The sequence below is a fragment of the Scyliorhinus canicula genome, chromosome 12 (genome assembly GCF_902713615.1).
Source record: "Scyliorhinus canicula chromosome 12, sScyCan1.1, whole genome shotgun sequence".
Taxonomy (NCBI): domain Eukaryota; kingdom Metazoa; phylum Chordata; class Chondrichthyes; order Carcharhiniformes; family Scyliorhinidae; genus Scyliorhinus; species Scyliorhinus canicula.
Window position 1 is genome coordinate 145,115,031 of NC_052157.1, and position 27,258 is coordinate 145,142,288.

Here is a 27,258-nt window from a genome sequence, read left to right on the forward strand (position 1 = left end):
AACATCCTTCCACACTGTCTACAAATTCACCGACTTTAGTGTCGTCTGCAAATTTACTCACCCAACCTTCTGTGCCCTCCTCTAGGTCATTTATAAAAATGACAAACAGCAACGGCCCCAGAACAGATCCTTGTGGTACGCCACTCGTAACTGAACTCCATTCTGAACATTTGCCATCAACCACCACCCTCTGTCTTCTTTCAACTAGCCAATTTCTGATCCACATCTCTAAATCACCCTCAATCCCCAGCCTCCGTATTTTCTGCAATAGCCGACCGTGGCGAACCTTATCAAACGCTTTACTGAAATCCATATACACCACATCAACTGCTCTACCCTCGTCTACCTGTTCAGTCACCTTCTCAAAGAACTCGATAAGGTTTGTGAGGCATGACCTACCCTTCACAAAACCATGCTGACTATCCCTAATCATATTATTCCTATCTAGATGATTATAAATCGTATCTCTTATAATCCTCTCCAAGACTTTACCCACAACAGACGTGAGGCTCACCGGCCTATAGTTACCGGGGTTATCTCTACTCCCCTTCTTGAACAAAGGGACCACATTTGCTACCCTCCAGTCCTCTGGCACTATTCCTGTAGCCAATGATGACATAAAAATCAAAGCCAAAGGCTCAGCAATCTCTTCCCTGGCTTCCCAGAGAATCCTAGGATAAATCCCATCAGGCCCCGGGGACTTATCTATTTTCACCTTGTCCAGAATTGCCAACACTTCTTCCCTACGCAGCTCAATGCCATCTATTCTAATAGCCTGGGTCTCAGCATTCTCCTCCACAACATTATCTTTTTCCTGAGTGAATACTGACGAAAAGTATTCATTTAGTATCTCGCTTATCTCCTCAGCCTCCACACACAACTTCCCACCACTGTCCTTGACTGGCCCTACTCTTACCCTAGTCATTCTTTTATTCCTGACATACCTATAGAAAGCTTTTGGGTTTTCCTTGATCCTACCTGCCAAAGACTTCTCATGTCCCCTCCTTGCTCGTCTTAGCTCTCTCTTTAGATCCTTCCTCGCTTCCTTGTAACTATCAAGCGCCCCAACTGAAACGTCACGCCTCATCTTCACATAGGCCTCCTTCTTCCTCTTAACAAGAGATTCCACTTCTTTGGTAAACCACGGTTCCCTCGCTCTACCCCTTCCTCCCTGCCTGACTGGTATGTACTTATCAAGAACACGCAATAGCTGTTCCTTGAACAAGCTCCACATATCCAGTGTGCCCAACCCTTGCAGCCTACTTCTCCAACCTACACATCCTAAGTCATGTCTAATGGCATCATAATTGCCCTTCCCCCAGCTATAACTCTTGCCCTGCGGGGTATACTTATCCCTTTCCATCACTACCGTAAAGGTCACCGAATTGTGGTCACTGTTTCCAAAGTGCTCACCTACCTCCAGATCTAACACCTGGCCTGGTTCATTACCCAAAACCAAATCCAATATGGCCTCGCCTCTTGTTGGCCTGTCAACATATTGTGTCAGGAAACCCTCCTGCACACATTGTACAAAGAACGACCCATCTAATGTACTCGAACTATATCTTTTCCAGTCAATATTTGGAAAGTTAAAGTCTCCCATAACAACTACCCTGTTACTTTCGCTCTTTTCCAGAATCATCTTCGCCATCCTTTCCTCTACATCCCTAGAACTATTAGGTGGCCTATAGAAAACTCCCAACAGGGTGACCTCTCCTTTCCTGTTTCTAACCTCAGCCCATACTACCTCGGAAGAAGAGTCCCCATCTAGCATCCTTTCCGCCACCGCAATACTGTCCTTGACTAGCAGCGCCACACCTCCCCCTCTTTTGCCCCCTTCTCTGAGCTTACTAAAACACCTAAACCCCATGGACATTCAACAGGGGTTCATTCATGGAACATGGATCTTTGGGCAATTTCCCCTCTCCAATGTATTAAAGGATCATAGGAGTGCATTCGTTACACCCGCTGAGATCAACCAATTCCACTTTAAGCAGGAATCAAACCTGCGATCTACCGGTCTGTAAGGTTCAGCCACTGTGCTGGCCCCAGAAAAGAGATCGAGAGAAGTGCAGGAGAATGGAATGGTAGCAATCACTGATGTTTACTTACCCCTGGGACCAAATGTGAGCCTCGACCATGAATTTGGCATCTAATCTAATGGTGGAGATGCTGCAAGTTTACCTTGATTTGACCTTACCCTCCCTACATCTATTCTCCAGAAAGTGCAGGAGCCTTGAATGTGCTGCAACCCAAAGCAGGGTGAGATCAATACTACTCACCCTAGCTGACATTAACTATCCTAATACAGACTGGGGATTGGATTTGAGACCTTTTGTTCTGTATGGAGCAGTATTACATTGCGGCTCAGTAAATGAGGGATGATGTGCTACTTTTCGGTGTTTAAGTATACATTGACTTTGAATGATCTACCTAGATTTCACATACATTATAATCAAATCTTTGTAAACTTCAATATTAGACCGGATGCAGGTGAACTCCTTACATGGGGCTCATCGAAAATCAGCGTAGCTCAGAGATCAGCATGCAAGTCAGCCCAATACTGTAGCTGAATGGTCATCAGTGATTGCTACCATTCCATTCTCCTGCACTTCTCTCGATCTCTTTTCTGGGGCCAGCACAGTGGCTGAACCTTACAGACCGGGAGATCGCAGGTTTGATTCCTGCTTAAAGTGGAATTGGTTGATCTCAGCGGGTGTAACGAATGCACTCCTATGATCCTTTAATACATTGGAGAGGGGAAATTGCCCAAAGATCCATGTTCCATGAATGAACCCCTGTTGAATGTCCATGGGCCTTGGATAATATCAGGGTTCTTCCTGCTTGCAGTATGTTTTCGAGTGAACAGCCTGCCTGCATGAAGTATAGCTGCTGACATTTGATTAATCCAATGAATCTGATATCCAAATAACACTAAATGATTAAAAAGCAAAAGAAACGCTTCAAAAAACGAGCTGTAATACATAATATTCACCACTAGGCGGTGGCATTTCTATGGTTCGGAATTAAATGGCATACTGGGGTTAATTAATTCTTAATGTAGATTGAGCTGAATTAGAGGGTTTTGTTTAGCATATTGGAAAGCCTTTGCTACTCACAGTGTGGGTTAAATGTGAGGTTAAATGAGGTACAGCTCACAACTGAGGAGTCTCAGTCACAATGCATGTTGATGAGCTTAGTGAACTGAAATCTGCAAAAAAAAATGGACTAATTCTTCAGTGTGAGTGCCTTTAATGAGTTTTATTCACAATGGTACAGATATAAGTACAGGGGCCTCAAGTAGCCAGAAGGCCCTGCATTAATTCACATACATAATCACAACTTATTGCGTGTACAAAACAAGAAGAGTTTGGAAACGGTGGAATTATTAAATGTGTGAATATCCCATGCTGCCCCGTTCATATCGCTTATCAGCGAATATATCGATACATTTGACTCGAAGAATATGTGAATCATGTTCAAAATCATGAGGCTGAAATCGTGCACATCAACAGCAGGTACAAACATTTCTACCCCATCATTCAGAGAATATGTAGCAAAGTACTGAAAATGAAAACAGAATTTCAAATTATACAAATTTGGAAAAATAGGGGAAGGATTCTTGTATAGCACCGTTAAGAGGACGGTGCAAAGTTCTAGTCTTCATGCTTTAAAAAGGACATAGAATACTGAGAACAAAGAGATTTAGAAACTGGAAATAGAACTGACTGATTACAATCAGGATAGATTCAACAGGATGGCGTCTTTAGGAAACAGAGGACTTCAAGCATAGGGGTCTTTAAAATTCTGAATGTGTTGGACAGGGTAGATGTGCTGTGAGTAGGGGTCACAGGTACAGGATAGTTGCTGATAAATCCTGTCGGAAATAAGATTTTATTTTTTACTGAGAACAGTTAAAATCTGGAACTCTATCATGGGGAATAGTTGAGCCATCTTGGGTGGCACGGTGGCACAGTGATTAACACTGCTGCCTCACAGCGCCATGGACCCGGGTTCAATTCCGGCATCGGGTGACTATGTGGAGTTTGCACTTTCTCCCCGTGTCTGCATGGGTTTCCTCTGGATGATCCGGTTTCCTCCCACAGTCCATTAATGTGCAGGTTAGGTGAATTAGCCACGCTAGAGTGAAAAAAGGTTAGGTTGGGTTATGGGTTTAGGGTGGAGACATGAGTCTAGGTAGGGTGCTCTTTCAGAGGGGTGGTGCAGGCTCGATGGACCGAATGGCCTCCTTCTACACTGTAGGGATTCTATGATTTAGTTGCCACTGTTCTTCATTCCTCTGCTGATCTACTGGATCTGCTAGTATGTGCTACTACCATGTGACCCCACTACACACCTCCATTGGCCTCCAGGATTCTATTGATGCATGGCTGACTCCCCATTCGTTCTTGGTCCTGTTTTCCACATGACCCACCTCCAGCAGCATGCTCAATGATGCTCTGCCACTCCCGTTGCTCCTGTGTCCACTTTGTCTCTGATCCTGAATGTTTCGTTCACAAACGCTCCACATTGTTTGCAAAGTCAGCTCTCCTACCACTGCTGAAAGTTATTGCAAAGTTGCGGGATTGAGCTCTGACTTTGTAAGGAATGCAGCATGATTTTAAAAAACCTATTGTGACCTTGGTTTTGAAAATTCCTCAGTAAAGGACAGCCCCGTGTTCAAATTTAAAAACATGTTGCTCATATGCTAAAATTATTTTAACATCCCACCTCAGGGACTTAGACTTTAACCTTGGACTGTTTCATATGATCTCAAATCTGTCTGCTATTTACACCATGTCACATGGCTCCTAATCTCTCTTATACCTATGTAAACTGAATTTACTTTGTGTCCATTCACACGTACTCCAGACAGGCTCTGGACCTCAGCCTATTCCTCTATATATTTTCCTCCTTTACTTACCCATATTTTCTCTCAGCTTCTCATGGTCACTTATCATCTCCCATCCTATTACCCAGCCATGCCACGTAAAAATCAAAGAGCTATTGTTGAGCCACCAGAGAGCCTCCACACTGATCCACTAAGAAGATTGCCCCACTGCAACAAGAACTGACCATATCTTACAATTGTGCAACTGAACAACGATGCAAGGCGCTGACCACTGAAGCTATGAAGTGAGGCTGGCTGTTATCGTACAAATAGGTTTTTATGATGATACCGCCACCTGGCAATACCATCACCTTGCAATATCGGAACCTGGCATTCCCAGCACATGACACTCCCAGTACCTGACACTCAGATCACCTGGCACTCGCAGTACCCGGTGTTCCCAATATCTGGCGCTCCCATTACCTAGAGTTCCCAGTGTCTGGCATTCCCAATAATTGGCATTTCCAGTAACTGGCATTCCCAGTGCCTGGTACTCCCAGTGCCTGGCATTCCCAGTACCTGGTACCCCAGTACCTGGCATTCCAGTACCTGGTACACCCAGTGCCTGGCATTCCCAGTACCTGGCACTCCCAGTACTCGGTGTTCCCAATACCTGGCACTCCCAGTTAATGGTGTTCCCAGTAACTGGCATTCCCAGTACCTGGTACTCCCAGTGCCTGGCACTCCCAATACCTGGCATTCCCAGTACCTGGGACTCCCATCACCTGGCACTCCCATCACCTGGCATTCCCAGTATCTGGCATTCCCATTACCTGGCACTCCCAGTACCTTGTGTTCCTATTACCTAGCACTCCCAGTACCTTGTGTTCCTATTACCTAGCACTCCCAGTACCCGGCAATCCCAGTACCTGGCATTCCCATCACCTGGCACTCCCAGTACCGTGTGTTCCTATTACCTAGCACTCCCATCACCTGGCACTCCCAATACTTGCCACTCTGATTATTTGGTGTTCCAAGTAGTTGGTACTCCTATCACCTAGCATTTCCAATACCTGGAATTCCCAATATCCGGCACTCCTAGTACCTGGCATTCCCAGTATCTGACATTCCCAGCACCTGCATTTCCCGGTACCGGGCACTTCCATCACCTGACGTTCCCAATACCTGGCACACCTAATACCTGCTGTTCCCAATATCTGCCACTCCCAGTACCTGGAATTCCTAACACCTGGCACTACACATCACCTGCTGTTCCCAGTAACTGGAATTTCCATCACTTGGCACGACCAGTACAAGGAGCTTGATTTTAACGATTGTAAAATGAGGAATACAATGAATTGGGGCTCCGACCTCCCTGACTGATTTCCTGAGCAGCCCTCCCGTGGAGCGAGCCACACCATGGTAGCAGAGTCGAATGACATCAATGATTCCCTCAATGTACAATCCAAGATCCCGCCGGATGGTCCAGCAACCTCAACTTCCTCTCCTCACAGCTGCTGTCTGAGCTAAAAGATGTTTGCAGCATTTTGTGTTTGGAGTTCCGATATCCAGCAGCTGTAGTATTTGGCTTTGTATTCCCTCGACACGAACGGGTGACACACCCTGTGTGGGTGTGTTCGTCGAATACCAACATTTAAGTCATGGGGAGTGGGAGTCTCCTGGTGTAAGATCCCAGACTCCTCCATGCGTTAAAAATGGGTCTTGTCCTTTTACAATCTCAAATGTTAAGTACAACCACTTGCACATTTGCCTCACAGGCTGAAGTTTTTGTGACATTTCTGCAGCACCCCATTCTTCAGTTTACTGCACAATAAACACCATCTGCCTTGCTGGGAGGCGTTGAAATACATTAATATTTGTCAATGAGAGCTGTGCCCCCCACTCACCAAGACCCTCAGTCCAACCCCCCCCCCCCCCCCCCCAACTTGGCTGAGATTGCTGGATTCTGCTGGCTGTTGTACACGAGGTCCACTCCACCCTCGCCAATTGAACGCGCCTCACAATCGCCTCAGCAAATAAGATTTGTGGGCTGGCCCTTCTCCGCCAACAGGGGATCGGGGCAAACACCATCAGCCCTCCCTTGTATGGAGACAGAGAGAGAGAGAGAGGGAGAGGCGTCGCCACGGAACGGAACGCGCTGCTTCTGTGGGCGCCGCCAGCCTCCCAAAGCCATGATTGTCCAGAGTCACCCCCTCCTGTCCATCCTGTTCTTTGCTTTGAGTTTCAAGACTCTGCGAGTCTTCCTGCGGACGCACAGCTTCACTCTCCCCCCGAAGCAGGTCGAGGGCAACAGGACCAAGTCTTGGAGATGGACCAACCTCAGCGTCTCCCTTGTGCACTCGGCAATCACAGGACCGTGGGCTTTGTTGTGGTACGTGGCTTCAGACAACCATCCACACGCACACTTTCAGAGGCATGAGGGGGGCCGACTGGAAATATGGGGTTTGGGATGGATATGGGGGAGGGTGGGGGGTAGGCAGCGTGTTTCCAGGACTTCCCTTCACTGTCGGCACCTTTTCCAGTTTAAAATCTCAGCCACTTGACGTGTGATTGGCATCCGCAAGTTACCCTTGTAAAAATGCCTTTTAGACGAGAGCAGTTTCCCCGCTCCAGCGTTACGCCCAGACCATCCTACTGTTTAAACCACCCGTGGAGCTTTATGGAGTGTGTTTTGTCACTTTTTAAAAAAAAAGGTAAAACAGGACGAACACATTCTCTGATGGGTTCACTGTAGCAAAGGTTCTCTGCCAACTGGGTCTGAGGAGGTTTGAGTACCCCAGTTGCAGTATGGCAAACTCTCTATTAAAGTTGAATCCTGATTGGCTGAAAGATTGTGGGGTTACCTTGGCGTTGTCAAAGTGTTGCTGTTTTAGGTAGGTCCAGCCCATATACAGTGTAAGGTAGGTTCAAACCCAAACTCGACTAGGCAGGTTTAATTTTGTACTCCCTAAAGTAGGCTCAACCCTTGTACTCCACAAAGTAGGTTCAGCTCCCTACTTTGAAATAGGTTCAAACTCTGGGCTCGACAAAGTAGGTCCAAACCCTGAATTCTACAATGTTGGTTTTCAAACTAGAGCAGACCGACCCTATTGGTTTTGAAACTAGAGCAGACCGACCCTAAGGGATCCACAAGGGGCTTTGAGCACAGTGGAAGGGGTAAGTAGACTTGATTTGCAAGTCATCAGATTTGGGTTTCACTTTCTTTATTAACAGAATATTTCTGATGCTGTTTACTGTCAAAGATTGAAAATTCAACAGTCGGGTTACATTCTTGGGTTGCTGGAACTGTTAGGAGATGGGTATTTTCTGGAGATTCCGAGGGGTGAATCAATATTTTTCAAGGGATACTCAGGACTGTGTCTGTATTTCCAAGGGGACCTCAGGAATGCATCAGTATTTTCGGAGGGTCCCCAGAACTGTGTGAATATTTGAAGGGAACGTTCCCTTGGGTAGGTTCTAAAACAAAAGGTGGGTGAAAGCAGAACTTGGGGTCATAGCCTCAAAATAAGGGGAAGTAGATTTGGGACTGAGCTCAGAAGGAACTTCTTCACCCAAAGGGTTGTGAATCTATGGAATTCCCTGCCCAGTGAAGCAGTTGAGGCTCCTTCATTAAATGTTTTCAAGATAAAGATAGATAGTTTTTTTTGAAGAATAAAGGGTGTTCGGGCGGGAAAGTGGAGCTGAGTCCACAAAAGATCAGCCATGTTCTCATTGAATGGCGGAGCAGGCTCGAAGGGCCAGATAGCCTACTCCTGCTCCTAGTTCTTATATTATAAATAGATGACAATGTGAGTTAGCCAAAGGAAAATTGTGCATATGATTATGGAAATGCTTTTCTAGGAATATGAGAGAAAATTTCAGATGCTTTAAATGTAATTTTCCAAAGTTCCCAAGCTTTCGGAAATGTTCCTCTTGGATTGGGAAATTGGACATTAGAAATATCATCCATTATTCAAGAGGGGGATGGGACTGGGAAACCCCATAACTACAGACAAACTATAGTTTAACATAGTTCACAGAATTTTTACAGTACAGGCGGCCATTGTGTCTGCTTCAGTTCTCAAAATGGGCAATTTATTTAGTATCATTCTCCCACATTATCTGCACAACCCTGTGTTTTTCCTTTTCAAATAACATTCTAATACCCATTTGAATGCCTTAATTGAACCTGCCTCCATCACACACTCAGGCAGTGTATTCCAGACTTTTACCTGTGCAAAAAAGTTTTTGATTGTATCACTTTTTTGCATCTTTTGCAAGTTACTTTAAATCTGTGCCGTCATGTTCATGATCCTTTCACGGACGGAAACAGTCATCCCTCCCGTCTACTCTGTCCGGACACCTGATAATTTTGAATGCCACAATCAAATCTATGCTCAGCCTTCTTTTCTCCAAAGCAAACAATCCTAATTTCTCCAATCTATCTTTATTTTTAAATGCATTTTATTACAAACTTGTATCAAAGTAGGTTACAGCAAATAAACACCCCGGGAAACATTCTTCCCAACAATCAACTATACAGTTTGTACAGATTTTTCTCCTTTTTCACCCCCCCCCCCCCCTCCCTCCCCATCACACACCCCCCCCGCGACAAACAGCTCCTCAAACACAGTCACAAACATCCCCCACCTTTTCTCAACCTCCCCTGCTGAGCCCCTTAACTCATACTTTATCTTCTCTAACCGCAGGAAGTCGTACAGGTCACCCAACCATGCTGCTACCACCGGTGGCGATGCTGACCGCCACTCCAGCAAGATTCGTCGCCGTGCAATCTGAGAGGTGAAGGCCAAGACATCGGCCTTCCTCCTCTCCATTAGCTCCGGCTTCTCTGAAACCCCAAATATCACCACCAAAGGGTCCGGGTCCACTCCCTCCTCCACTATCCTGGCCAAGACCACAAACACTCCCACCCAGAATCTTCCCAATTTTCCACAACCCCAAAATATGTGCGCATGATTCGCTGGCCCCGCCCACACCTCTCACACTCATCTGCTACCCCTTGAAAGAACCCACTCATTCTCGCCCGAGTCATATGCACCCTGTGCACCACCTTAAACTGTATCAGGCTCATCCTTGCAAAAGAGGAGGTCCCATTTACCCTTCGCAGTGCCTCACTCCATACTCCCCAATTGATCTCCATTCCCAACTCCGCTTCCCATTTCTCCTTGATCTTCACCACCCACTCGCCTCCCTGCTCCCCCAGCCACTTATATATATCCCCAATTCTTCCCTTCCCTTCCACATCCGGAAGCAGCAGTCGCTCCAGCAGGGTGTATCCCGGCAACCTAGGGAACCCCTTCCAGACCTTTCGTGCAATGTCCCTAACCTGTAGATACCTGAACTCACTACCCCTCGGCAGCTCTACCCTCTCCCTTAGCTCCTCCAGACTGGCGAACCCTTCCTCCAAATACAAATCCCTCCCCTTAACCAGCCCACTTCCATCCACCTCCTGTATACACTATCCATCCCCCCGGCTCAAACCCATGATTCTCGCATAGCGGCGTTAGCACCGACATCCCTTCCACCCTAAAATGCCTCCTCATCTGATTCCATATCTTCACCGTGGACTACACCACTGGGCTCCCTGAATACCTACTCGGAGCCATTGGCAATGCTGCCATCACCATTGCCCTCAAACTAGACCCCTTACAAGATTCCTCCTCCATCCTAACCCACTCTACCCCTTCTCCTTCCCACCATCGCCGCACCTTGTCCACATTCGCCGCCCAATAATAATGAAGCACGTTTGGCAACACCAACTCCTCCTGCTGCCTCTGCCTCTGTAGCAGGGTTCTCCCCACCCTCGGCACCTTCCCCGCCCACACAAAGTCAGAGATGATTGTGTCCACTTTCCGAAAAAAAGCCTTTGGTATAGTCGGGAGAGCCTGAAAAATAAACAAGAACCTCGGCAGAATATTTATTTTCACCACTTGGACCCTCCGCCCCGCAACATTAAGTGCAGTGTTCCAACTCTTAAGATCCTCCCTGGCCTCCTCCACCAGCTTTGTTAGGTCCACTTATGGAGCCCCGTCTATTCCCTCGCTACCTGAATCCCCAAATACCTAAACCTATCCCTCACTACCGTAAATGGCATCCCCCCCTAAATTAGCCCGCTGTGCCAGCTCATTCACCGGGAATACCTCACTTTTCCCTACATTCCGTTTGTATCCTGAGAACCCTCCAATCCTCCCCAACAGGCCCCTAATCTTTCCCATACTCTCCAACGGATCCGAAACATACAGCAAGAGGTCATCGGCAAAGAGCGACACCCGATGCTCCCTCTGTCCCCTCATTATCCCCTGCCACTCTGCCGACCCCCTGAGAGCCATCGCCAACAGCTCTATGGCCAGCGCAAACAGCAGCGACGACAGCAGGCACCCCTGCCTCGTACCCCTGTGTAAGTCAAAGCTTCATGAGCTCATATCATTCGTCCTCACTCTCGTTCTTGGCACCACATACAGCAACCACACCCATGCCACAAATCTCGGCCCAAACCCAAACCTTCCCAAAAGGTTTCTTCGAACAAGTACCGCCACTCCACGCAATCAAATACTTTCTCCGCGTCCATGGGCGACACCACCTGTGGTAACAGAGCTCTCACTGGATTCATCACCACATTCAACAGCCGTCTAATATTACTCATGATCTGCCTGCCCTTCACGAAGCCTGTTTGATCTTCTGCAACCACCCCTGGGACACAATCCTCCATCCTCCCCGCCAACAACTTAGCCAATACTTTCACATCCGTGTTCAATAGTGATATGGGTCTATACGACCCACATTACACCGAACCCTTCCTTTTTTTTGGGATTAGTGTGATTACTGCCTGCTTCATCGTCCCCAGCAACTCCCCCCTTCTCCAGTGCTTCATTAAACACCCCCAACAGATGTGGTGCCAGGTCCGCCTCAAATTCCTTAGAAACCTCTGCCAGGTACCCATCCGGTCCAGGGGCCTTCCCTGACTTCATGCCCCTGATACTATCCAGCACCTCCCTCAGCCCCAGGGGCTCCTCCAACGCCTGCCTCTTCGCTTCCTCCACCTGGGGAAATTCCAGCTCGTTCAGGAACCGCCCCATGTACCGTACCAGCCTCCCCGGAAAGGGCCGGAATGTGGCGACTAGGGGCTTTTCACAGTAACTTCATTGAAGCCTACTCGTGACAATAAGCGATTTTCATTTCATTTTTCATTTCATGTCCCCCTCCTCTCCTCCTGGGTCTGCCTCATGAAGTCCCTGGTAATACTCCCTAAATGCCTCATTTATCTTCCCTGGCTCTGACACCACATCCCCAGCCCCACTCCGGATCTTCAATATTTCCCTGGACACAGCCTGCCTCCGCAGCTGGTGTGCCAGCATGCGGCTCACCTTCTCCCCATACTCGTATTGCACCCCTCTTGCCCTACGCAGTTGCCCTACCGCCCTCCCCGTTGTCAACCTGTCAAATTGCCCCTGCAACTTTTTCCTCCTCGCCAATCCCTCCACGGTGGGCACCCTCGAATATTCCCTGTCCACCTCCACTATCTCGCTCACTAGACGGTCATGTTCCGCCCTCCTTTCCTTATTCGCAAAACCATAAATGAGAATTTCTCCCGGACCACTGCCTTCAGAGCTTCCCAAAAAATGCCCGCCGACACTCCCCATTCTTGAACTCCACATAATCCCTAATCGCCAACCGCACCTTATCACAAAAACCTCCATCCGCCAGCAACCCCGAGTCAAACCTCCACCCCAGCCTCTGCTCTCGTCCCATACTGAACTGAATATCCAGCCAGTGGGGTGCATGGTCCGAGATAACTATCCCCGCATACTCTGCCCCCTCCACCCCAACCAAAATCTCCCCACTCACTACAAAGTAATCAATCCTCGAATACACCTTATAGACGTGTAAAAAGAAGGAATACTACCTTCCCCCTGGGTTCTGAAAGTGCCATGGATCCACCATACCCATCCTCTCCATAAACTCCCCCCAGCTCCCTTGCCAATCGTACCCTACCCATCGACCTGGGCTTGATCTATCCAGCCTCGTCTCCAGGACATTGTTAAAATCTCCTCCCATGATCAACTGGTACGTGGCCAAATCCAGGATTGCTGCCAGCAACCCCCTCATAAAACCCACATCATCCCAATTTGGGGCATACAGATTGACGAAAACTACCAGTGCCCCTTCCAATACCCCACTCAGAATCCCATATCTCCCACCTGGATCCCTCACCTCCTTCGCACTCACGAATCCCATTTTTTTGCTCATTAAAATCGCCACACCCCTCGATGTCAAATCAAACCCTGAGTGAAAAACCTGCCCGACTCACCCCTTCCTTAACCTAACCTGGTCCTTCACACGGAGGTGTGTCTCCTGCAAAAAGACACCCCGGCTTTCAAGCTACTGAGGTGCGCGAACACCCGTGACCGTTTAACTGGCCCATTTAGACCTGGACGTTCCACGTTACCAAACTTACCGGAGGCTTGCGCCTCCAATCTGCTCTACCGTCCGTCATCTTACCCACTTAACTCCTGCCCCTTTATTCCACTCTGTACCTAGCCCATCCCAGATGGCCCCTTTCTTCGCCCTTGACCATGTCATCTCTCACCCCCTGCCGTGTCGCAGAACCCCCCCCCTGCTTTTCCCCTTCTCCTACCCCCGGCCACCCCTCTTGGCCTTCTCCTCCACCACCTCACTTCCATTCACCAGCATAACCTGCTAGCGCAGCTGCCCCTGCCCAAAGGCACATCCTAATGACCTCCCCCTCCCTCTTTGTTCCCCCGCTCCACTCCTCAACTCAAAGAAGACGGCCTCCTGCCGGCCTTACTCTCCCCCAACCCAAACAAGGACTTCTCCTGAACTCTAGGTAGTCTTCTCCAAAAGCAAACAAACAGATGTTAAACACAAACAGTCCCATAAAACAGGATGGGGGGATGGGAACATTCATCCCCACGCAAACTTTTCACCCCTACAACTCCTTATAATCTCAACATTGAACAGAAACGCCCCCCCCCCCAAAAAAAGGCGAAAATCCCCCAATCCCCACACCCACTTCAAACATGCTCCCAACCATTACATAGTGCCAGCACCCCGGTTCCCAAGCATTGTCCACTCAGTTCTCCCCGAGTTTATGCTCCTTAATGAAGTCTTTGGCCGCTTCTGGGGTCTTAAAATAATACTGCCGGCCTCCGAACGTCACCCATAATTTCGCCGGGTAGAGCACCCCATACCTGATCTGCCGCCGGTACAGCACCGCCTTGGCCTTGTTGAAATCTGTCCACCGTTTAGCTAACTCGGTTCCGATGTCCTAATAAATCCGGATGTTGTCTCCCTCCCAGTCGCAGCTACGCTTCTCCCTGGCCCACCGTAGAATTTTCTCTTTTTCCACAAATTTATGGAGTCTCACGATCACCGCCCGAGGTGCCTCCCCAGCTCTAGGCTTCTGTCTCAGAGACCTATGCGTTTGGTCCACTTCAGGTACCTTATCTAGCCCCCCTTCTGCTATCAGTCCCGCCAGCATCCTCGAGACGTACCTCGTGGCACTCACACCTTCCGCTCCTTCAGGCAGGCCCACTGTTCGCAGGTTCTGTCTTCCTTAGAAAGCTTAGGGTATTGCTCCTCAACCGTTGCCCTCAGCGTTTTACAAAGGTCTCCTAGGAGCCCCACCTCCGCCTCCAGAGCATCCACACGACCGCTGTGGTCCGAGATCACTCCTTCAATCTCCCGAATCTGTGACCCCTGCGCCTCCAAACACCTCTCAATCCGCTCCAAAGTACTCTTCAAGGGTGCCACAGCATCTGCAACGGCCTTTGCATGATCCTCGTGCATTTATTTCCTCTGTTTATGGAATTCCTCCTTGATAAAAGTCATCAGTTCCTCTATCTGGGGCCTTACAGCTTGCCCCTTCCCCACCTACATGCTGGAAGAGACTGTCTGTGAAGCACAAGACTGTTTCAACTTTCCAGCTAAACCTCTCACTGTTTTCTGCCGGATCCGATGATCAGAAGACATACCATTCCAGGGGTAAACTACTCCTCTAACATTCGCCTATGCCTTTTCATCAAAATTCCACCCGGATCTGGGTAAAAATAGCCCTTTTCTGTGACTTTGAACAGGAACAGCCCTTTACGTGACCAATCACTCCATGGTCACAAGTGGAAGTCTCTCTCTAATCTATCTTTATAACTGAAGTTCCTCATCCGTGGAACCATTCCCGGGAATCTTTTCCGGACTCTGTCTAATGCCTTCACATTTTTCCAAAAAGTGCAGCACCCAGAACTGAGAGCAATAATCCAGTTGAGGCCAAACTAGTGTCTTACACAAGTTCAACATGGCCTCATTGCTCTTGTGCTCCACGCCCCTATGATAATAATTTTTTATTGTCACAAGTATGAAGTTACTGTGAAAATCCCCTGGTCACCACATTCCGGCGCCTGTTTGGGTAAGCTGGTACGGGAATTGAACCTGCGCTGCTGGCCTTAGTTCTGCATCACAAACACAGCTGTTTAGCCCACTGAGCTAAACCAGCTCTTAGAAAGCTTAGGGTGAAACCCACGCAGACACGGGGAGAACGTGCAAACTCCACACGGACAGTGATCCAGGGCCGGTATTCGAACCCGGGTCCTCAGCGTCGTCGGCAGCAATGCAAACCACTGTGCCACCGTGCTGCCCCCTGTATGCTTTTTTAAAAAAGTATTTTTATTAAGATTTTGCAGCGTTTTTCATAATAAAACAGTAGTAACCCTAATTTTTAAAAAAAAATTTAGAATACCCAATTATTTTTTCCAATTAAGGGGCAATTTAGCGTGGCCAATCCACCTATCCTGCACATCTTTGGGTTGTGGGGGCGAAACCCACGCAAACACGGGGAGAATGTGCAAACTCCACACGGACAGTGACCCAGAGCCGGGATCGAACCTGGGACCTCAGCTCCGTGAGGCAGCTGTGCTAACCACTAGGCCACCGTGCTGCCCAGTAGTAACCCTAATAACAAAACAAACTAGAGTGAACATTAACATAGTGCAAAAAGAGAATATACAATAACTATTAATAGACACCCCACGCGACCCAAGGCTGCCTCCTCCGAGAGAACCCTAGCGTAGCCCTGTATGCTTTTTTAACTACTCTCTCAACCTGTCCTGTCACCTTCAACGACAGCATATTTACACCCAGGTCCCTCTGCTCCTTCACACTCTTTCGAATTGTAGCCTTGGTTTCGTACTGTCTCTTCATCTTCTTCTTACCAAAATTAATCACATCACATTTCTACCTGATCTTCATCTGCTAACTGTCTCCCCATTCCACCAACTTGTCCATGCCCTTTTTAAGTTCTACACGACCCTCCTCAGCGTTCACAATGCTTTCAATTTTATATCATCCACAAACTTTGAAATTGTGCTCTATACACAGGTCTGGGTCATTGATACATATCACGAAAAGCAAGGGGCTTAATACTAATCCAGGGGAGCTCCACTGCAAACAATCCTCCAGCTCGAGGAACATCCGTTAACCCATGACTCGCCGTTTCCTGTCACACAGCCAATTTCATATCCACGTTGCTACTTGCCCTTTTATTCCACAAATGAGGGGCTGGTTTAGCTCACTCGGCTAAATCGCTGGCTTTTAAAGCAGACCAAGCAGGCCAGCAGCACGGCTCGATTCCCGTACCAGCCTCCCCGGACAGGCGCCGGAATGTGGCGACTAGCGGCTTTTCACAGTAACTTCGTTGAAGCTTACTCGTGACAATAAGCGATTTTTATTTCATTTCATTTCATTATAATTATGCTCATAAGTCTGTTGTGAAATGCATCAAATGCCTTCCGGGAGTCCATACGAGCCACCTGAACAGCATTATCCTCACCGCTCTCATTGTTACCTCTTCAGAAAAAAAAACTCCAGTAGGTTAGTAAAACATGATTTTCACTTAACAAATAAATATTAGTTTTCTTTGAATAACTCGCACTGGCCCATGTGACTATTAATATTGTCCCTAATTATTGTTTCTAGAATTTTCCCATCGCCAAAATTAAACTGAATGGCCTGTAGTTTCTGGACAAGGGTGTAACGTTTGCAATTCCCCAGTCCTCTGGAGCTACTCCTGCACCCAAGGAAGACTGAAACAGTATGGCCTGTATCTCTGCAATTTCCACTTTCACTTCCCTCGGCATCCTTGGATGCATCTCATCTGGTCCTGGTGCCTTTTCAATTTGAAGTACAGAGTCTATCCAATACCGGCGGCTTATCAATTCTAAACCTTTCTAGTGTCTGAATTACCTCCTCCTTCACTCTGGCCTAGGTAGCATCTTCCTCTTTGGTAAAGGCAAAGTATTCACTTAATAAATACCTTCAGCCATACCCTTGGCATTCATTTGGTCCCTATTCAGCCCTATTCCTCCTTTTACCACCCTTTTACTATTTCTATGCCGAGAGATGACTTTGGGATTTCCCAATTAATATGAGTTGCCAGTCTCTTTACATGCCTGCTCTTTGCTTCTTTTATTTGCTTTTATACTTCTCCGCTGAACCTTCTATATTCAGCCTGGCTCTCAATTGTATTTTCTGTCTGACATCTGTCATAAGCATACTTTTTCTTCCTTATCTTAATTTCAATCTCTTTTGTCGTCCAGGGAGCTCTGGATTTGTCTCCCTATCTTGACTGGCTGAACTATCTCTTCTTTGAAGAGATCAGGCAGCATCTGTGGAGAAACAAATGTTTCAGATCGAAGACCTTTCATCAGAACAGAGTCAGATTCGCATTTGTCACTTTCTCCTGTTCTAATGAAAGGTAATTGACTGAAACGCTAACTCTTATTTCTTTATTATTTATTCCTTCACAGTTGCAGCCAGAATGGTTAAGTAATTCCATCATTTTCTGTTTTTAATCACACTTGTTCAAATGCTCACCACTCTTATGAATTGATCAAAGCATGGACTTACGTGGGGTAGGTCAAATCTGACTGATCTAGCTGAGATTCTCAAGGTGGTTACCAGCATGGCGGATAGAAAGGTGTCAATTGAAAATACGTATTTTCAAAAGGTATTTGATATGAGCTTGAGTGAGATTATTAGCAAAAATAAGACTGCACAAAATTGGAGGCAACTTGTGGCATGGATTTGGTTATTGGTTGAAGTGTAGGAGACCGAAGATAGTAATCAAGGGAACATTACTTGAATGGCAGATGTGAAAAGAGAATTATTCAAGGAATGTGTAATTATATATATCTATTTGATGATTTAAATGAAAGAATAGAGTGTTCTGTGTCCAAATTCGCAGATGATATTTAATTTGGAAGCCAGTACGTTTTTTAAAAAGATAATTCAAGGTATATGAGCTTTGCTGGCTAGGCCAATATTCATTGCCCGTCCCTAATTGCCCTCGAGAAGGTGGTGGTGAGCTGCCTTCTTGAACCGCTACAATCTAGGTAGTGTAGGTACACCACAGTGTTTTTAGGGAAGGAGTTCCAGGATTTTTCATAGAATTTACAGTGCAGAAGGAGGCCATTCGGCCCATCGAGTCTGCACCGGCCCTTGGAAAGAGCACCCTACCCAAGCCCACACCTCCACCCCATCCCCATAACCCAGTAACCCCACCCAACACTAAGGGCAATTTTGGACATTAAGGGCAATTTAGCATGGCCAATTCACCTAACCTGCACATCTTTAGACTGTGGGAGGAAACCGGAGCACCCGGAGGAAACCCACGCAAACACGGGGAGAATGTGCAGACTCCGCAGAGACAGTGACCCAAGCCGGGAATCGAACCTGGGACCCTGGAGCAGTGAAGCAATTGTGCTAACCACAATGCTACCGTGCTGCCCAGCGACTGTTTTGTGTAGTTGTATACACGCCGTCAGTTTCCAACCCCCCCTTCATATTCAGTGGGCTAGACAGCTGGTTTGTAATGCCAAGGCCAGCAGCGCGGGTTCAATTCCCGTACCAGCTTACCCGAGCAGGCACCGGAATGTGGCGACTAGGGGCTTTTCACAGTAACTTCATTTGAAGCCTACTTGTGACAATAAGCGATTTTTCATTTTTTCATTTCACTTGTGACAATAAAAGATTTTTAAAAAATTATTTGCTGTAAACACCCAGGAAATAGGCAGGACTCCTGCCGAAACCAGACAACATCCTCATTACTATACACAGATTGGGGTTAAACTGCACAGCGCATGTTATACTTGTCCAACCACTGTGTGGAATGCAACCAAACCAACATCCCATAAAGGGATGAAAACATAAAACGCTGGAAATGCTCAGCAGGTCTGGCAGCATCTGTGGCGAGAGTTAATGTTCCCACAGTAAAATCTACCCTATATGTTGAGATTTTGCAAAGCACTGATCTGACAAAGAGTAAAGTGCCCCAGGAACCTCTGAGAAACATCCAATTTATGCCAGTGAGTTTTCTCATTTTTAAACCATGTGTAATTTTGTGCCTTAACATTCGGGCCCACTGGGAGGTGGATTGGACCTGTCAAGCTTTACCTTGCATACATGCAATGAGAGGAGACTTTCCAGTTTCTCAGCCTAAACTTTGATTTTTAGATATTGGTTACTTATAATTTACTCTAAAACATTCCATATCTCATGATCCGAGATGGCAATAGGTAAGGTAAGTCGCCATAGACCCAGATGACCATAGGCTGCCTTCCCCTTTTGAGGGGGGGAGCCGACTGGTGGTGATTTAACCTGAGGATCACCACACCTCTGGCGAGGTTGAGATGGGGGGGGGGGGGGGGGGGGGGAGCCTTCATGAGTAACCTTGCCACCGAGGTGGCAACACTCTTGCCTGTGAACCAGGAAGTTATCGTTCTGCTTTGACAAAGAGCCATTCAGACTCGAAACGTTAGCTCTGTTCTCTCTCCACACATGCTGTTGTCAGACCTGCTCAGATTGTCCAGCATTTTCTGTTTCTGTTTCAGATTCCAGCATCCACAGTAATTTGCTTTTATTTACTAAGTTATAGTTCAAGCCTCACTCTATAACTTTTTGAGCGCACAATCTCACCAGACACGTTACTGTAGCATTGAGGGAGTGCTGCACTGATGGAAACAGTCTTTCAAATGAGTTATGAAATCCAGGACCCATACGCCGGATGTGAAAAGGTCCTGTGGCAGTATTGATACAAGAGCATGGGAGTTCTCCCAGTGTGCTGGCCAACAGGTTCCCTTGATCAACACCACTGAAACAGAATATCCTTTATTTCATTGTTGTTTGTGGTATCCTGCTGTGTGCATGCAAGCTGTTGTGTTTTGCTACATTATCACAGTGACTACATTTCTAAAATGTTTCAGTGACTGAAACACTGGGACATCCTGATAGGTGTTAAAATGCAAATCCTTTCTTTATGTAAACACAGTGAAGAGCCTTGCAATGCACGTTACTATGGCAGCAATGGACCTAATAATAACAGTTGACAAAAATCCAAGTTGCAGATCAGGCAGGAGCAGTAAAATTAAGAGCCTCACAATAAGTGTTTAAATCATTTTCCCCTGTTATTCTATATCAATAATTAGTATGTTGGAAAACCGACAGCCAGGATTTCGTCGAGCATAGCAACAAAAAAAAAATCCTAATATTACATAATCACATTGCAGAAAGGAGCAATCTGATTATCAGCAACAAGAATCCACAATTGCTTTCCTTTAGAAACAGGCTTTATCCAGTTTTGCTAATAGCAGATGTCTTAATGAATATGTTCAAGCAGATAACCCAAAGAGTTGATTCTTAGAAGTAGATACTTGCTGCTAAGTTGAGGAAGATGGTTTAGCACTTAATGTCACTAACTCAAGGGACAATAAATGACAATCCGAATCATATTGCTGGTTACTTTGACAAAAAAAAGACTTGCCCAACCTGATTGGAATGAATGCTTACAATTGTAATATCCCCATACTTTCTTGGAATTCATTCTTTTAAAATAATCTTTATTAGTGTCACAAGTAGGCTTACATTACATTACATTACAGGGGCTGTTTAGCACAACGCTAAATTGCTGGCTTTGAAAGCAGACCAAGCAGGCCAGCAGTACGGTTCGATCCCCGAACAGGCGCCGGAATGTGGCGACTAGGGGCTTTTCACAGTAACTTCATTTGAAGCCTACTCGTGACAATAAGCGATTTTCATTAACACTGCAATGAACGTACTGTGAATTTCTTCCATCTACAGTTTTTTAAAAAGTAACTTCTTAAGTTACTCATCAGCTTTTTATGAAAATAAAGGCCATTCAGTTCATCTTCACTTTTCTACATTTCTATAGTTTTGCTCTGCAAAGAGCTATATGGAGCAAAGGCAGGTAAATGGAGTTAAGATATCATGGCTGGGATTCTCCCCTACCCGGTGGGGCGGGGGGGGGGGTCCCAGTGGGATGGCGTGGCATGAACCACTCTGGCATCGGGCCGCCCCAAAGGTGCGGAGACTCGCACCTTTAGGGGCCAAGCCCTCACCTTGAGAGGCTAGGCCCACGCCGGAGTGGTTGGCGCTCCGCCGGCTGGCGTGGACGGCCTTTGGCGCCACACGAGCCGGGGCCGAAGGGACTTTGCCGGCCGGTGTAAGTCCGCGCATGCGCCGGAGCGTCAGCGGCTGCTGACGTCATCCCCGCGCATGCTCAGGGGAGGGGGTCACTTCTGCCTCCGCCATAGTGAAGGCGGAAGGAAAAGAGTTCCCCCCAGGGCACAGGCCCACCCGCCGATCGGTGGGCCCCGATCGCGGGCCAGGCCACCGTGGGGGCACCCCCGGGGCCAGATCGCCCGTGCCGCCTGCTCCCGCTGGTCAGGTAGGTGGTTTGAGTCCCGCCGGCGGGAGAGTCTTGACAGCGGCGGGACATCGGCCCATCGCGGGCAGGAGAATCGCCGGGGGGGGGGGGGGGGGGGGGGGGGGGGGGGGGGGGGATGGCGTGATTCCCATCCCCGCCGAATCTCTGGTGGCGGAGATTCAGACACGACGGGGCGGTATTGACGCCGGCCCTGGCGATTCTCCGACTCGGCGGGGGGGTCGGAGAATCCCACCCCAGATCAGCCATGATCTAAGGAAAAGTCGCAACAGATTGAATGGCCTACTCCTGCTTCTCCACAGTTCCTCCACTGTAGCATTGGACTGTTCCTTAAAAATGGGTTTTATTTCCATGATACTACGCAGATGTCAATCCATTAGTTGATTACGTGGAGGAGAATTATAGAAACCCTAATTGTTCTTGACTTGTTCGACAGTCAAAGTATAATTTGAAGTAGTGTTTAAGATTTGCCTTTTCTATACCATTTACAGTCTGAAATATGTCTGAGGGCACCACTCAGTCGCCTCCTTTTGAGGATGAAAAGCCAAATTCCCTCCAATCCTTTACCTTACTCGTCCCTCTGGGGCGCAGCATCAGACTTTCAGGGCGGGCAGTCTCAGAGGTGTTAATCATCAAGCCACCTCTCCAAAATCTTCTGAAGCAACTGAGGGTCTGAGTGATAGCCAAGGTTGCAGCCCCTGTGTGGGCCCATTGGGCAAAGCTCCCATTCAGTATGAATTTCAAGCATCTTTGGGAGGCCATGAGACAGTATTCCTTGCAGGATAATGCTAGTTTTTTTTGGACACTACAGCATTTATAGTAGCCATTGTGAGCCAGTTTAGAGGCCGCAAAGTATGAACCAGATTGTAGATCCACTTAAACATTTGAAGTTAGTGACATTCAGCAGAATAGATTACATTTATGAAGAAAATGCAGTCAATGTGGATGAAATTTGAAAGGTCTGTAAATACGTTGGTAAACTTCACGCATGCCAGCAATAAGTTCCTAATTTTCAGATATGGGTAGAACTTTTTTTCAATTTACTCATGGCGTCACTGAATGATTAACTTTTTCAAATAAATTAAGAGTACCCAATTTTTTTTTTCCAATAAGGGGCAATTTAGCTTGTCCAATCCACCTACCCTTGTACTGAATGATTAACTCTTGACAACTGGAACTTTACCTACTTACCAAACGTTAGACTCTTTCCTCGACATTTATCAAAAACTATGCATACCTGCTTCACTGTGCTTATAAACCCTTGTCAGTTTACAATGTGAGTGTTCCTGGTTGAGGCAGGTTTAATTGAAGCATTCACGAGGTCATTAGGTGATTACGTAATGTGCAAGAGTATTGGGTGGGGGGGGGGGGGGGGGGGGGGTGGGGGGGAGGCAGGGGAATGGCAGTCAGCCATGACACCCATTTGGAGAGCCAGTGAAGACATGATGGGCCACATAACCTCCTCCAGCACCACAACAATTCTGTGATTCAATCTTTTACTTTGTCTGATGATGTCATCTTACAAATGTGTTTGTCCTCTTATGAACTCCACTCCAGGTGCCCTCTGAGGTTTCAATAAATAATCCTTGTTTTCATCTGGTTCTCATCCGGAGGAATATAAAACCTTGCTGCATGAAAGGCTGACTTGTTAGTCTTCTCAAAGGCCCCACCCAATCCTCTCAATCATTGCCGGTTACCATGAAATATATATTTTTTTAATTTAGAGAGCCCAATTATTTTTTCCAATTAAGGGGTAATTTAACGTGGCCAATCCACCTAACCTGCACATCTTTGGGTTATGGGGGCGAAACCCACGCAGACACGGGGAGAATGTGCAAACTCCTCGCAGACAGTGACCCAGGGCCGGGATTCGAACCCAGGCCCTCAGCGCCGTAGGCAGCAATGCTAACCACTGTGCCACCGTGCTGCCCTGTTACCATGAAATATGAACACAGCGCAGAAAGCTGCCGTACTACACTGGGCAACAGGTAAGGTAGCCTTGATGCGACAGTGTTCTAAAAAAACTTTCCCTCCGTTTAAGGGCACATTTAAATTGGGTCGAGAGATGGGCATCAAACCCAAGTGACCCTTGGCGAAGTGGTGAGAGTTAACACTTCTGGTGTCTCCTATTTGTCTCAGTAGCGAGGACTGGGCACAGAACTTAGTGTAGTCTCATCAGAGCATTGTGGAATTAAACATGACTTAAGCTGACGTTTGATCTAATTATTTTGGGCTCTGTAGCTCAGCAGCTTATTTACATTGTTAGTTGTTGCTTCAGAGTGGTTGAACAAGTTAAGTGTCAAGTTGGCTGACATTCCCAAATCTATGCCAAATGATGCTTGGCTATTTTGAAATCACTTTTGAAATTACTTTTCTATTTGGCTGCAGTGCTTGACATTTGTCCATACTGTACTAAGTTTCATTCACCCACTTAAATATTTAACCAAAACAGAAAACGCTGCAAAAGCTCAGCAGGTTTGGCAGCATCTGTGGGAAGAGAAAATAAAGTTCACGTCTATAGTCCATTTGACTCTTCTTCAGAGCTAAAGAGAGGGAGAAATGTGATTGGATAATATACTGCATGAGTGGAGCAGCGACAGCAGAGTAGAATGTCAGTGATTGGTGGGAGCTAGGAGAGATCACAACAATGAAGTGTAAGTCACAAGACAGAGGAAGCATTAATGGCAGGAGAGGTTGCTAGTAATTGCACAGACGTAAGGAGCAGGATTCTTGAGAATCGCCGGGGGGTGGCGTGAATCCCGCCCCCACCGGCTGCCGAATTCTCCGGGACCGGGGTTTTCGCGGGGGTGGGAATAGCGGCGCGGCTGCTGGCAGCGTCCCCCCAGCAATTCTCCGGCCTGCGATGGGCTGAGTGGCCGCCCGTTTTCGGTGGGTCCCGCCAGCGTAAATCACAACAGGTCCTTACCGGCAGGACCTGGCTCCACAGGCGGCCTGCAGAGTCCTCTGGGGGGTGCCCCCACACTGGCCTAACCCGCGATCAGGGCCCACGATCCACGGGCGAGCCTGTGCCGTGGCGGCACCCCTCCACACCGGCTGCTGTCAACCTCCGCCATGGCCGGTGCGGAGAAGAACCCCCCCTGCGCCTGCGCTGGGATGACGCCGGCACACGCTGGAGCTCCCGCACATGCGCCAACCCGCGCCAGCCGGCGGAGGCCCTTCCTTGCCGGCTGGCGCGGCGCCAAACGCGCCGGCCTAGCCCCTGAAGGTGCGGAGGATTCCATACCTTCGGGCGGGCCGATGCCAGAGTGGTTCGTGTCACTCCATACCGCCGGAGTGGCCCGCCCTGCCGGTTCGCGGAGATTCCCGCCCCTGATATCTGGATGTGCTGATGGAAGAATAAAGGTCAGTGGTCAGTGAAAGCAAAACGTAAGAACATACAAGTGTCAGATGGCCCGGTGGGGTAGGGGGTTTGAATTTGGACAAAAATGTTCGAGATATAAAAAAAATCAAGATGGAGGAGAAAGGTCACAGTCTAAAGTTGTTGAACTCAATGTTGAGTCCGGAAGCCTGTAACGTGCCTAATCGGAAGATGAGGTGCTGCTCCTCTAGTTTACTTTGGGCTTCACTGGAGCTTTGCAGCAGGCTATGGACGGGCATGTGGGCATGAGAGCAAGATGCTGAGTTAAAATGACAAGATTGGGGTCATGATAACAGGTTGAGTGAAGGTGTTCCACAAAGTGGTCATTCGGTCTACATTTAATCTCCCCAATGTAGAGGAGACCACGTTGGGAGCAGCAAATGCTGGAGGTGGAAATGAAATGCCGCTTCACCTTAAAAGGAGTGTTTCGGCCTTGAATGGCGAGGAGGGAGGCGATAAAGGGGTAGGTGTTACACTTTTTGTGGAAAAAAAAAAAGTGCCCAATTCTTTTTTTATTCCAACTAGGGAGCAATTTAGCTTGGCAAATCCACCTACCCTGCACATCTTTGGGTTGTGGAAGCGCGACCCATTTAGACACTGGGGAGAATGGGCAAACACCACAGCCAGGGCTGGGTTTGAACTCGGATCCTTGACGCCATGAGGCAGCGGTGCTAACCACTGCGCCACCATGCCGCCCCTAAGTGTGACACATTCTGCGGTTGCAAGGGACGGTGCCGTGGGAAGGGGTTGAGGAGTCGGGGTAATGGAGGTATGGATCTGGGTGCCACTGAAGGAGCAGTTCCTGCGGAATGCTGATGGGGGGGGGGGGGGGGGGTGTTCAGTGGAAGATATGTTTCATGGTGACGTCATGTTGAAGTTGACGGAATGGCAGTGGATGATTCTTTGAATCAAAGGCTGGTGGGGAGGAAAGTGAGGACGAGGGGGACTTGAGGGTGTGGATGGGGTGTAAGAACCTTGGTTAAAGAAAAAAGCAGACATGTCAGAAGCACAGTTTTCAAAGCTGGCATCATCGGAACAGATCAATATTTAACCAATTTACGTTGTTACTCCTTGTTTGCTTCAGATTCAACTCTACTCTCCACAATTTGGTGTCACGAGAAAATCTGAAGAGTACAAACTGAAAGTTTGAGTCAAGGGATGCCAGCGTGGAGACATGGGGCATTCCACTCCGTGGGTGGGATTCTCCGGTCTCGTCTATGGTAGGACCCATTGCGAGCGAGATCGGAAAAGTTGGCATTCCAGCCAATACTCCGGTCAATTTCATGGGCACAGGAAATTCTCAGCCTTGACCAACCATGGGCGGCATAGTAGCACAGTGGTTATCACTGTTGCTTCACAGCGCAGGGTCCCAGGTTCGATTCCCGCTTGGGTCACTGTCTGTGCGGAGTCTGCACGTTCTCCCCGTGAGTGCGTGGGTTTCCTCCGGGTGCTCCCGTTTCCTCCCACAAATCCCAAAAGATGCGCTGTTAGGTAACTTGGCCATTCTGAATTCTCCCTCTGTTCAACCCGAACAGGCGCCGGAATGTGGCGACTGGGGGCTTTTCACAGTAACTTCATGGCAGTGTTAATGTAAGCCTACTTGTGACAATAAAGATTATTATTAGGATGGAAAATTTCTGGCCAGTGTTATTCCCACCACTGATAACACTGTGATAACAAGTATTCTCTACTCCCACTATTCAGCCAACTACTCATTCATTCTTAGCCTCAAAAAGCCATCTTATTAGGCTTCAGACTTGTCTTTTGCTGTGGAAGTGTGTTGAATGTTTTTGAAAGCTATAGCATTTGGGATTGTCACCTTCCTCAAAGAAAATTCAGAAAATGGTCAGACAGAATTATTTTTATCTGAACATATTTTCAATAAATTTTAAATTGATATTAATGTCCTTAAGTTTACATCCAGCAACTGATTCCATTCCTCTTACAAAGTTCAAAGTTACAAAAAATCCAGCGCAGCAACAGGCCTTTTACCCCAACGGCTCCACGTAGGTGCTTATGGGGCGGCACAGTGGCAAGTGGTTAGCACTACTGCCTCACAGCGCCAGGGAGTTGATCTCGGTAGTGTGCTCTTTGAGAGGGTCGGTGCAAATCCGATGGGCCAAATGGCCTCCTTCTGGACTGTAGGGATTCTATGATTCTTATTCTTTACATATGTCTCCTCCCAACTATCTAACCGTATCGATTTATCCTCCTGTACCTTTCTCCGTAGTTCTAGTCTTGTCCTCAAATGGAAACCTTCTTTACCTCCTTCCTATCAAT

The 27,258-nt window shown here is 47.6% G+C and overlaps 1 protein-coding gene across 1 annotated transcript in view; it reads left to right on the plus strand.

Annotated features, from left to right (window-relative positions):
• Window positions 1-6,898: 6,898 nt before the first annotated feature.
• tlcd1 (TLC domain containing 1) overlaps window positions 6,899-27,258 on the plus strand; it is a 73,314-nt gene continuing 52,954 nt past the window's right edge. Inside the window, exon 1 of the mRNA XM_038814381.1 lies at window positions 6,899-7,223. Coding sequence (XP_038670309.1) covers window positions 6,937-7,223 — 287 coding nt within the window. The 5' untranslated portion in view covers window positions 6,899-6,936. The remainder of the gene's footprint in view (window positions 7,224-27,258) is intronic.